Below are 11,804 nucleotides of genomic sequence, written 5' to 3'. Positions count from 1 at the left end.
CTGTTTTTAGCCCACCCTTGAAAGACCCGTGGTTTAACATGGTGCGAGGGGTTCTCCAGAACTCGCTGTGCCTGCTCCAGAACCAGTGTGTGGGTGTGGTGGGCTCTTTCTGCACATACAGGGAGAGTCCTTCTCAGCCCCAGGAAGTCTGTGGTCTGGCCAGCAGTTTGCCTGGATACATCAAAGCGCCGAGCTGGGGATGCCAGGCACTAAGGAGCTGCAACGTCCTTTCCCCTTGCCCAGGAGTGGCTGTACCAGGGGGCTGAATTCCCAGCCCTGGCCCCAAGTGCCTGGCTGCTGGTATGGGACAGACTGCCAGGTACTGGCCTGAGAAGGATGGTGGGTGGCATTCAATGGGAAATGCAGAACAGGTGGGTGGCAAAGGATGAGGCTGACTGGATGCCCAGCACTGGCATGGAGAGGGGATGAGTGGTGCCAAAGGGCTGATGCTGGTACGGGAAGGGGATGGGCAGGTGGTGCTGGCACAGTGCAGCTGGTAGCTGCATGCCTCGTGCAGACATGCTGGGAGGAGGGGCGGTGGCAGAGGTTTATCCGGGGCGGGATCAGTGACCCTGCCCATCTCTCTGGTGGGGGTGGATATGAGGTGCCCGAGCTGGCACCAGCCCTGGGGATGTGAGGTGGAACTGGGAGCAGGGACCCTGGAAGCCATGCAGCGGCACCGGGGCAGAGAGCCAGGACTGACTGAGTTTGTAATGGGCTTTTATATCAATAAAGAGAAATACCAGCCTCAGAGAGAATTTGTGTGTGGCTGTGGGGGATGGGATGGGTCCTGCACATGCGGTGCATCTGCCATGCTGGGAGTGGGAAGTTGGGGTGATACCCAGCTTGTATGCAGCATTTCATGGGTAGGGGCAGGGTCATTATCCTTGTTTTGCAGCTGGGGAAACCAAGGCACAGGCGTGGAATTGACTTGTGTACGGTCACCCAACAGGCCAGTGGGAGAGCCTGGAACAGAACCCAGCTGTTCTGAGCCCTGGTCCAGTGCTGTATCCACTGGACCACACTGCCACTGTCCTTGGGAGGGGAGGTTTGTAGACTGTGTGTGTGTGTTGTTTCCCTTGGGTCCTTGTTTTACAGAAATGGTGCAGGGACTCCACATGGCCACTAGGCGTCAGCCAGTACCGTGGCACTGGCATCGAGTGGGTGAGTGGGGCTCTGGTTGGATGTTGCCAGGTGGATGCTGGGCTCCAGGCTGGCACAGTAACGAACCCCGCTGGAGGGTCACAGGAAGCTGGGCAGTGGCTCTCTAGCCTCTACTGCTGCATGCAGGGTGTCTGGCTGCTGAGCCCCTGGGGGCAGGCCAGTGGCCATGGGAACCCCCCCCCCCCATCTGTGACAGGCCCCATGGCAATGACTTCTCCTGCTGCTCAGCCCAAGGTGCACTAAGAACGAATCCGCTGGCGGGGGTGTGGGCCAGAGTAGCTACATGAGTGCTCAGGGCGGGACAGGAAGGCAAAGCCCAGCTGCAGCGTCCCCCGTGTTGGGATTAGCCCAGGCCGCTGGAGCCTGTACCCTGACCTTTGGGGAACGTCCTACTGGTTCTTCACTAAGCACAGGCAATGGGACCTACACTCTGGTTCCTGCATCCCCAGCCCAGCGGGGGGACACATCCCCTGCTTGCTTGTAACAAGCACCCCTTGCTAACTCCCACATCTGGGGCTTCCTGGCTGCTCTAGCTGGAGCCATCCACTGTGCTGCTGAGGGCAGCTGGTCCCACACAGGGGTGCTTCCTAGCCCTGGCCTGGTGTATCTGCCTGGGGTGATCCCACAGCAGAGGCAGGGCCATCACTGCAATGGTGGGAGGGGCCCTGGCCCCCAGGGGCGATAGCTCCTGCAGCAGAGGCAGGGCTGGCATAGCAATAGGTTTCTATTTCATTTTATTTTATTGTATCTTTAAAAAAAAGTATCTCTGAAAGGGGCAGAGTTTTTCCCCTCAGTCTCTGCTGAGCCTCAGTGCAGGTAACCGGGCCTCAAGGAGTGAAGGCCCCAGAGGAGGGGCCCCTGCTGCTCTGGCCCCTTGATGGGGAGGAAAGGCGTGTTTGGCTGGCCGTGGGTGGCAGGGTCCAGCCAGCAGAGCCCAAGGATGCGTGTGCTGGTCTCCGTTCCATGTGCCAGAGGCCCTCGCTGGGCAGCAGGGGCAGTGCTTACACCGCGTTCTCGTCTGTGGTGGCTGCTGTGTAGATGACTTTGGGCTTGGGGTGAGAGTCCGGCCTGCAGGGAAGGGAGAACGCTGGGGTGTCAGGGAGCCCTGGAATGAGCTGAGAAAGGACCGATCGCCTGCAACTCCCTGGCAGCCCCCCCTTCTGCATCATGGGGCAGGTGCTCCCCACTCACACCCCCCCGGCCTCTGGGCACTCTCTCCCTACACACGGGAGTGGCTTGTGCCAGGTGAGCTGTGACTCTCCCAGCCTTTGCAGGGTAGGGCACGGGGGGAAGGGGAATTTGGCTGGGGGGGGGGGGGGCAGCGAGGGAGAATCATAAATTGAATGGGGTTTCAGGACAGAGGGAGGGAGAAGGGTTGGGGTGTGGTTCCTGCATCCAGGGCACGGGGCGTGGAGCATGCCGGTGGCTCCCAGCTCTCACCTTGTGTTCTGGCTACGCTGCTTGTGGATGTAGATGAGGAAGGCCAGAGCCGTGACTGCAAAGAGAACCCCAAAAAGACCGGCCAGCACGTCCGCTGCAGACACAGGAGAGCAAGGGGGGGGTGAGGCACCAGACACAGATGGGGAGGGAGAGCTCAAGGCCTGGGAGAGTGGGACCAAGCCAAGCGATGCTCCCAGGGAGGGGAGGAGGAAGCTAGTGGCCCTGAGCAGGGCTGGGGTGCCACAGCACAGGGGCAGGGAGAGGCCAGGAGAGCCAGGGCAAGGGATGGAGGTGACAGAAGCTAGGTAGCCCCAGGCTGGGGGAGGCTGTGTGGCCTGGGGCAGGAGGTCGAGGCAGCAGAAGCTGGGTGGCCCTAGGGCAAGGAATTGGCAGGAAGGCCAGGGCAGCCCATCCTGCAGCACTCACCTGTCTGCAGAGAGAGGCCCAGCTGGTTTTCTGAATCTAAACATGAAACATTCGGGGGGGAGGACACAGAGACAGCAGGTGAGGCTGGGCGGGGACAGGTGCCAATGCCACAGCAACCACCGTGCCCCTCCCACCCTCCCCATGTACAACCCCCCTGTGCCCCAGCCCACTGTCCCACCATTGTATCCCCACATCCCAGCATGCAGCCACCAAACCTGCCCCCCCATCCGAGCCCAGTGTGCAGCCTTGTCCCATCCCCATTCTAGCCCAGTGTGCAGCCCCCCACTCCCCCCCCGTTCACTCTAAGCTGTGCATGGGTGCACGCGCGCACAGATACTAAACCCCGTGCACACAGCGAGATACCATGCACACAAACATTTGCATAGAAGCACAACAATTTGCACATAAGACATTTTTTGTGCATATGGCCTGTCAAAAATTAGAGGGAACATTGCCCCCCCCACCCATCCCAGCATGTGGTCACTGAAATCTGCACCCACCCACCCAATCTGTGTGTGTACCCCCCACCCCCATGTGCAGTGCCAGGCTCTTTCCTGGCACACAGCCAACTCCCCCCCCACCCCCCAAAATGTAAACTCATGTCACCCCGTGGACACATTTCCCACTCCCCCAACCCCTCCCAGCATGGTGTGCCTTAAGGAAGCAGGTACCACCCCCCATACTGGCACTGCCCTGGCCTGGCGGCTAACCCTGGTGCCCTCCCACGACAAGCTGGTGTTAAGGGGATGTCTGCCAATTCTTTCGCCTCTGCCCCATCCTTGGGGTGTGGGGCCTGGGTCCAGCTCTTACCTGCGCATGGTGGGCAGCCAGCACCTGCAACAGATGCAACATGGTGAGCTGGCCGTGGGGGAGGGCGGTGAGAGAGAGAGAGAAGGGGGCTGACTGCAGCAATGGGCAGGCGTGTCCCATCACAGCGCCTCTGCCCCCTTTTATTTGGTTTTGGTAAAACAACTTTGAAGAGCCCCTGCCCCCAGCAGAGCTGCGAATGCCTGCCCCCCATGGTTGCCCCTCCCCCTCCAACAGGGACACTCGCCCACTCTGCACCGAACCAGCCCCAGCAACGCAGCTGCTCTAAACCCAGCTAGTCAGTCCTTCAGCATGGCTCAGCTGCTCCCTGGGGCTTGGCCTCTGCTCCATTTCTTCCTGGGTCTCCGGTGCTTTGTTAACCGCACCCCACCAGTTTCCAGTTCAGGAAAACCCAGAGCCCAACCAGCAGCGTCTCTCACCCTCAGCGATGCCCCCGTCACACACACAATTGCACTGGGAGACCCTCGGCCCCGCCCCCGCCTTGGGGGAGTGAGGGGAGGTCGACAGTCCTTTGGCCATGACCATCACCAATCTAGCCTCTGACAGAGCACAGAGCCCCCTTCCTCCTTTCCCGAGAGACTCCCGCTGCCCACACAGGATGCTGGACATCCATACAGGAACTGTGCCAAAACCCAGCCAGCAACACAGCTTGGGAAATACTGATTATCCACCACAACCCCAAGGCTTTCCAGAGTCACTGCTTCCCAGGATTGAGGCCCCTGTCCCGTATGTACAGGCTGCAGTCTTTGATCCTGTATTTTTCTGTTGCTAGATGTATAAGTTTACATTGGCTATATTAAAACACATACTGTTTGCTTGTGCCCAGGTTCCAAGCAATCCCGATCCCTGTGTCAGTGACCTGTGCTCCTCACTATTTACCACTGTCCCACCAATTTTTGTGTCAAACTTTATCAGTGATGATTTTACATTTTCTTCCAGGTAACTGATAAAAATGTTAAATAACATAAGGCCAGGAACTGATGACTGTAGGACCCCACTGACAACCCACCTGTTTGATGATTCCCAATTACATTTCGAGATCTAAAAGTTAACCAGTTTTTAATCCAGCCGTGTGCCATATTAACTGTATATCATTCTAATTTCTTAATCAAAATGTCCTGTGGTACCAAGTCAAATCCCATACAGAAGTCTGGCTATTGCATCATCAGTACTTACCTTTGATGTAATCTCATCAAAAAATAGCACATTTATTTGACAAGATCTATTTTCCATAAACCCATTTTGGTTGGCATTAATTATATTACACCCACCCCCTTTAATTCTTTATTAATCAAGTCCCATATCAGCTGTCCCATTATTTTGTCCAGGAACAACATCAGCCTGACAAACCTGTTGTTACCCGGGTCATTCTGTTTAACCTTTTCAAACAGTCACACACCATTAAATAGTGGCACAATCACTCTCACTGCTAAATATTTGTGCCTTATCTCTAGTCTGAATTTGTCTAGCTGCAGCTGATAGCCATTGGAGCTTGTTCTGCCTTTGTCTGGTAGAATTACGCGCGCTTTGTTAGCAGACATCTCTTCCCTATGGAGGTAATTGTAGAATGTGGTCACCTCTTAGCCTTCTCATGGCTAAACTAAATAGATGGAGTTTATTTAGTCTCCATTCTAAAGCAGCTTTTCCAAATCTTGAACACTCACCACTCTGTCCTGAACCTTTTCCTATTTTTCAACATTCCCTTTGAAGTGCGGCCTCCGGAGCAGGACACAGTGTTCAGCAATGCCATATGCAGAGGTAATAGAACCCCCCCGGCAGGCAAGGATCAGGTTTTGCTACCATCACGCTGGGCACTCCTGTGCCAGTGTACATCTGCCATAATCACTGAGTCCTTCAAGTGATAAAGGGCCTTGAAGGCCAAGACCAGGAGTTCAAGTGTGTGGCACCAGGCACTGGAACTCGGGGTCTGTGCAGGGGAAGTGCCCAGAGCCCAGAAAGCCCAAACAGCCTGAAAGTGCCTCATGGACAAAATATGAATGTTGTTTATTCTTCCAGTGCCCATGTACCTAGAGCCCCTCCCACTCCAGAGAAACTGTCCCATCCCCCCACTAGCCATTGCCAGAGCCCAGGGCCCTTCCAGCATGGGAGAGACCTCCACACACACAGCCAACATGAGATGAACTGTCCTAGGGTTGGGGGTTCCATGACTACCACTCCAAAGAGAAGGAGGCAGGTGGTGGTGGTCGGGGACTCTCTCCTCAGGGGGACTGAGTCATCTATCTGCTGCCCTGACCGGGAAAACCGAGAAGTCTGCTGCTTGCCAGGAGCTAAGATTCGTGATGTGACGGAGAGACTGCCGAGACTCATCAAGCCCTCGGATCGCTACCCCTTCCTGCTTCTCCACGTGGGCTCCAATGATACTGCCAAGAATGACCTTGAGCAGATCACTGCAGACTACGTGGCTCTGGGAAGAAGGATAAAGAAGTTTGAGGCACAAGTGGTCTTCTCGTCCATCCCCCCCATGGAAGGAAAAGGCCGGGGTAGGGATCGTCGAATCGTGGAAGTCAATGAATGGCTACGCAGGTGGTGTCGGAGAGAAGACTTTGGATTCTTCGACCAAGAAGGAGGAGTGCTGGGCAGAGACGGGCTCCACCTAACAAAGAGAGGGAAGAGCATCTTCGCAAGCAGCCTGGCTAACCTAGTGAGGAGGGCTTTAAACTACGTTCACTGGGGGAGGGAGACCAAAGCCCTGAGGTAAGTGGGGAAGTGGGATACCGGGAGGAAGCACGAGCAGGAGCGCGTGAGAGGGGAGGGCTCCTGCCTCATACTGAGAATGAGGGGCGATCAGCGGGTTAGCTCAAGTGCCTATACACAAATGCACGAAGCCTGGGAAACAAGCAGGGAGAACTGGAAGTCCTGGCACAGTCAAGGAATTTTGATGTGATTGGAATAACAGAGACTTGGTGGGATAACTCACATGACTGGAGTACTGTCATGGATGGATATAAGCTGTTCAGGAAGGGCAGGCAGGGCAGAAAAGGTGAGGGAGTTGCACTGTATGTAAGGGAGCAGTATGACTGCTCAGAGCGCCGGTATGAAACTGCAGAAAAACCTGAGAGTCTCTGGATTAAGTTTAGAAGTGTGAGCAACACGGGTGATGTTGTGGTGGGAGTCTGCTATAGACCACCGGACCAGGGGGATGAGGTGGACGAGGCTTTCTTCCGGCAACTCGCAGAAGTTACTAGATTGCACGCCCTGGTTCTCATGGGAGATTTCAACCACCCTGATATCTGCTGGGAGAGCAATACAGCAGTGCACAGACAATCCAGGAAGTTTTTGGAAAGTGTAGGGGACAATTTCCTGGTGCAAGTGCTGGAGGAACCAACTAGGGGCAGAGCTCTTCTTGACCTGCTGCTCACAAACTGGGAAGAATTAGTAGCGGAAGCAAAAGTGGATGGGAACCTGGGAGGCATGAACCATGAGATGGTCGAGTTTAGGATCCTGACACAAGGAAGAAAAGAAAGCAGCAGAATACGGACCCTGGACTTCAGAAAAGCAGACTTTGACTCCCTCAGGGAACTGATGGGCAGGATCCCCTGGGAGAATAACATGAGGGGGAAGAGTCTAAACTGGGAGGAGAGGTAGATACGCTGGAGGGTAGGGATAGGATACAGAGGGACCTAGACAAATTGGTGATTGGGCCAAAAGAAATCTGATGAGGTTCAACAAGGACAAGTGCAGAGTCCTGCACTTAGGACAGAAGAATCCAATGCACTGCTACAGACTAGGGACCAAATGGCTCGGCAGCAGTTCTGCAGAGAAGGACCTAGGGGTGACAGTGGATGAGAAGCTGGATATGAGTCAACAGTGTGCCCTTGTTGCCAAGAAGGCCAATGGCATTTGGGGTGTATAAGTAGGGGCATTGCCAGCAGATCGAGGGACGTGATCGTTCCCCTCTATTCGACATTGGTGAGGCCTCATCTGGAGTACTGTGTCCAGTTTTGAGCCCCACACTACAAGAAGGATGTGGAAAAATTGGAAAGAGTCCAGCGGAGGGCAACAAAAATGATTAGGGGACTGGAACACATGACTTATGAGGAGAGGCTGAGGGAACTGGGGATGTTTAGTCTATGGAAGAGAAGAATGAGGGGGGATTTGATAGCTGCTTTCAACTACCTGAAAGGGGGTTCCAAAGAGGATGGCTCTAGACTGTTCTCAGTGGTAGCAGATGACAAAGCAAGGAGTATAGAATCATAGAATCATAGAATATCAGGGTTGGAAGGGACCTCAGGAGGTCATCTAGTCCAACCCCCTGCTCAAAGCAGGACCGATCCCCAATTAAATCATCCCAGCCAGGGCTTTATCAAGCCTGACCTTAAAAACTTCTAAGGAAGGAGATTCTACCACCTCCCTAGGTAACGCATTCCAGTGTTTCACCACCCTCCTAGTGAAAAAGTTTTTCCTCATATCCAACCTAAACCTCCCCCACTGCAACTTGAGACCATTACTCCTTGTCCTGTCCTCTTCTACCACTGAGAATAGTCTAGAACCATCCTCTCTGGAACCACCTCTCAAGTAGTTGAAAGTTGAGTAATGGTCTCAAGTTGCAGTGGGGGAGATTTAGGTTGGATATTAGGAAAAACTTTTTCACTAGGAGGGTGGTGAAGCACTGGAATGCGTTACCTAGGAAGGTGGTGGAATCTCCTTCCTTAGAAATTTTTAAGGTCAGGCTTGACAAAGCCCTGGCTGGGATGATTTAATTGGGGATCGGTCCTGCTTTGAGCAGGGGGTTGGACTAGATGACCTCCTGAGGTCCCTTCCAACCCTGATATTCTATGATTCTATGATTCTATAAACCAGAGCTCTTAATCTCCCCCAAAACACAAGTCCACTACCTCCTTTCCTGACCACAGTGGACAGCAACAGAACCCTGCCTGTCACTCAGGCCTGTCACTGGGGTGTCATCATTGACATGGAGCACTCTCTAGTTCCTCACATCCAGACTGAGTCTGAGTCTTGCAGCTTTTTTTGCATAATATCACTAAGATACGACCTTTCGTATCCAACCACAAGCTAGAACACGTCCGCTCATGTCTCCATTACTGCACCAGTCTTGATGCGTGTCTCATATGCATGGGGAATGCTGTTGCAAAGCTAATTTCCTAGCCTGTCGCTCTGGCCACAGATCCCTCCCCTGCCACCCTCTTCTCTAGCTCAGGGGTTCTCACCCCCCCACCCCCCCCGCAACATGCTGTAAAAACTCCACGGCCCCCCTGTGCCACAGCAGCTGGTTTTCTGCACATAAAAGCCAGGGCCGGCGTTAGGGGGGAGCAGGCCGGGCACTTGCCTGGGGCCCCCCACCACAGGGGCCCCTGCAAAGCTACATTACTGAGGCTTCAGCGTCAGCCCCGAGTGGCGGGGCTCAGGGCTGTGGGTTTCAGCCCCATGCAGCGGGACTTCGGCTTTCTGACCTGGCCCCCAGCAAGTCTAATGCTGGCCCTGCTTGGCGGCCCCCCTGAAACCTGTTCGCAGCCCCCCAGGGGGCCCCGGACCCCTGGCTGAGAACCACGGCTCTAGCACATCCAACATTTGCTTCCTTGCTTCCCTTTCAAGGCCCTTCATGGCCTATCTCTCTCCCCCCACCCCCCCGTACGGTGTTTAAAAGAAACAAAACACCCCAGCCAGCAAGAGTCTGAGATACAGGGGACAAACTAGGTACTGACACTCCCATCCCCCCACCCTCCAAAAAGACCCCTGGGAATACCTAGTACAGCAGAGCCCATCCCCCACAGCCAGCCACTGAGACCACCCCACGCCCCTCCCTCCAGCAAGCACCCCCCGCCCCCGCCCCTCCCCCCCCAGAGCAGAGCCATCCATCCCCCACAGCCAGCCACTGAGACCACCCCACACCCCTCCTTCCAGCAAGCACCCCGCCCCCGCCCCTCCCCCCCCCCCGGAGCAGAGCCATCCATCCCCCACAGCCAGCCACTGAGACCACCCCACACCCCTCCCTCCAGCAAGCACCCCCCGCCCCCGCCCCTCCCCCCCCCCGGAGCAGAGCCATCCATCCCCCACAGCCAGCCACTGAGACCACCCCACACCCCTCCCTCCAGCAAGCACCCCCCGCCCCCGCCCCTCCCCCCCCCCCCGGAGCAGAGCCATCCATCCCCCACAGCCAGCCACTGAGACCACCCCACACCCCTCCCTCCAGCAAGCACCCCCCGCCCCCGCCCCTCCCCCCCCCCCGGAGCAGAGCCATCCATCCCCCACAGCCAGCCACTGAGACCACCCACACCCCTCCCTCCAGCAAGCACCCCGCCCCTGCCCCTCCCCCCCCAGAGCAGAGCCATCCATCCCCCACAGCCAGCCACTGAGACAGTCCCGAGCCCCTGCCCCTCAGGAGCACTCAACCTGCACAGATCCACAGCCGCACCCAGCCACCAGCAGAGTCAGGCCACGCTGCCCCTCAGAGCCCCGAAGCCTCTGGCCAGAGCCCCAGCAGAGGCTCTGACTCTGCCCAGACAAGGTGGAGCCCCCCCCCCCCCCCCCAGCTGTGCTGGCTGCAGGGAGACGGACAGGGCACAGCCAGAACCAGCCCCGAGGGGATAACAAAAGCCACCAGGAGGCAAGCGATACCTGCTCCGGGAGCTTCGTCCGTGCTTCCCTCTGTGGCACTGTCAGGGGCGGGCGTCATGGGGGGAACTCCACCGTCTGTGGTGAGATACAGGGACTCAAACACGCATGATCCAGGGGCCTCCCAGCACCCCCTGTGATCACCCCTCAGCCACCCCCCCAGCCCAGGTATACCTAGCAACTCCCCTGGAATGCCTGCACCGAAGCCAGGAACAGCCCAACCCTGGCCCCGCACCCGCATCCAAAAATGTCCCAGGAACCCTCACAGTCTCTCCCTCATCCCGTAAGCAGCCCAGAGACTCACTGAATTCAAACTCCTGCGGCAAGGACACTCCAAATCCTGTGCCCATGCCATCCCTGCCCCTGGGACCACCCTGCAGGCAGCTTTGGGCTCTTTCTAGAATGCTCGCCCCAGCCCGAAGCCCTCACTAATGGGGCAGGACCCTGCATTAGGGGCCAGGCAGGTAAAGTCAGGGCTCTGACTGCTGTGCCCCGTGTGCTCAGCACAAGTCTGTGTTAGGCTCGGCTTTGCCTGTGTAAGCAGAGTCAGGATGAGCTCCACCCTGACATCTGGTGGTGAGGTGCGGCAAGTGATCAATGGCTCCATGTCTAGTTGGCAGCCGGTGTCAAGTGGAGAGCCCCAGGGGTCGGTCCTGGGGCCGGTTTTGTTCAATATCTTCATAAATGATCTGGAGGATGGTGTGGATTGCACTCTCAGCAAATTTGCGGATGATACTAAACTGGGAGGAGTGGTAGATACGCTGGAGGGCAGGGATAGGATACAGAGGGACCTAGACAAATTGGAGGATTGGGCCAAAAGAAATCTGATGAGGTTCAATAAGGATAAGTGCAGGGTCCTGCACTTAGGACGGAAGAACCCAATGCACAGCTACAGACTAGGGACCGAATGGCTAGGCAGCAGTTCTGCGGAAAAGGACCTAGGGGTTACAGTGGACGAGAAGCTGGATATGAGTCAGCAGTGTGCCCTTGTTGCCAAGAAGGCCAATGGCATTTTGGGATGTATAAGTAGGGGCATTGCCAGCAGATCGAGGGACCTGATTGTTCCCCTCTATTCGACATTGGTGAGGCCTCATCTGGAGTACTGTGTCCAGTTTTGGGCTCCATACTACAAGAGGGATGTGGATAAATTGGAGAGAGTCCAGCGAAGGGCAACAAAAATGATTAGGGGTCTGGAACACATGACTTATGAGGAGAGGCTGAGGGAACTGGGATTGTTTAGTCTGCAGAAGAGAAGAATGAGGGGGGATTTGATAGCTGCTTTCAACTACCTGAGAGGTGGTTCCAAAGAGGATGGTTCTAGACTATTCTCAGTGGTAGAAGATGACAGGACA

At 56.0% G+C, this 11,804-nt stretch overlaps 1 protein-coding gene across 4 annotated transcripts in view; it reads right to left on the bottom strand.

Moving 5' to 3' along the window:
* Nucleotides 1-1,889: 1,889 nt before the first annotated feature.
* The window catches only part of CA9 (carbonic anhydrase 9), a 57,120-nt gene continuing 47,205 nt past the window's right edge, over nt 1,890-11,804 (bottom strand). Inside the window, exons 9-13 of one of the 4 annotated variants that reach the window (XM_074953841.1) lie at nt 10,456-10,530; nt 3,841-3,864; nt 3,031-3,066; nt 2,605-2,698; nt 1,890-2,232 (exon numbers count right to left, since the gene is read on the bottom strand). In XM_074953841.1, the coding sequence (XP_074809942.1) occupies nt 2,166-2,232; nt 2,605-2,698; nt 3,031-3,066; nt 3,841-3,864; nt 10,456-10,530 (296 nt within the window). In that variant the 3' untranslated portion in view covers nt 1,890-2,165. The remainder of the gene's footprint in view (nt 2,233-2,604; nt 2,699-3,030; nt 3,067-3,840; nt 3,865-10,455; nt 10,531-11,804) is intronic. The other 3 variants (XM_074953842.1, XM_074953843.1, XM_074953844.1) reach the window with 3 other exon arrangements.

Source organism: Natator depressus, chromosome 5 (assembly GCF_965152275.1).
Source record: "Natator depressus isolate rNatDep1 chromosome 5, rNatDep2.hap1, whole genome shotgun sequence".
Taxonomy (NCBI): Eukaryota; Metazoa; Chordata; order Testudines; family Cheloniidae; genus Natator; species Natator depressus.
This window is presented reverse-complemented; position numbering and strand designations above follow the sequence as displayed.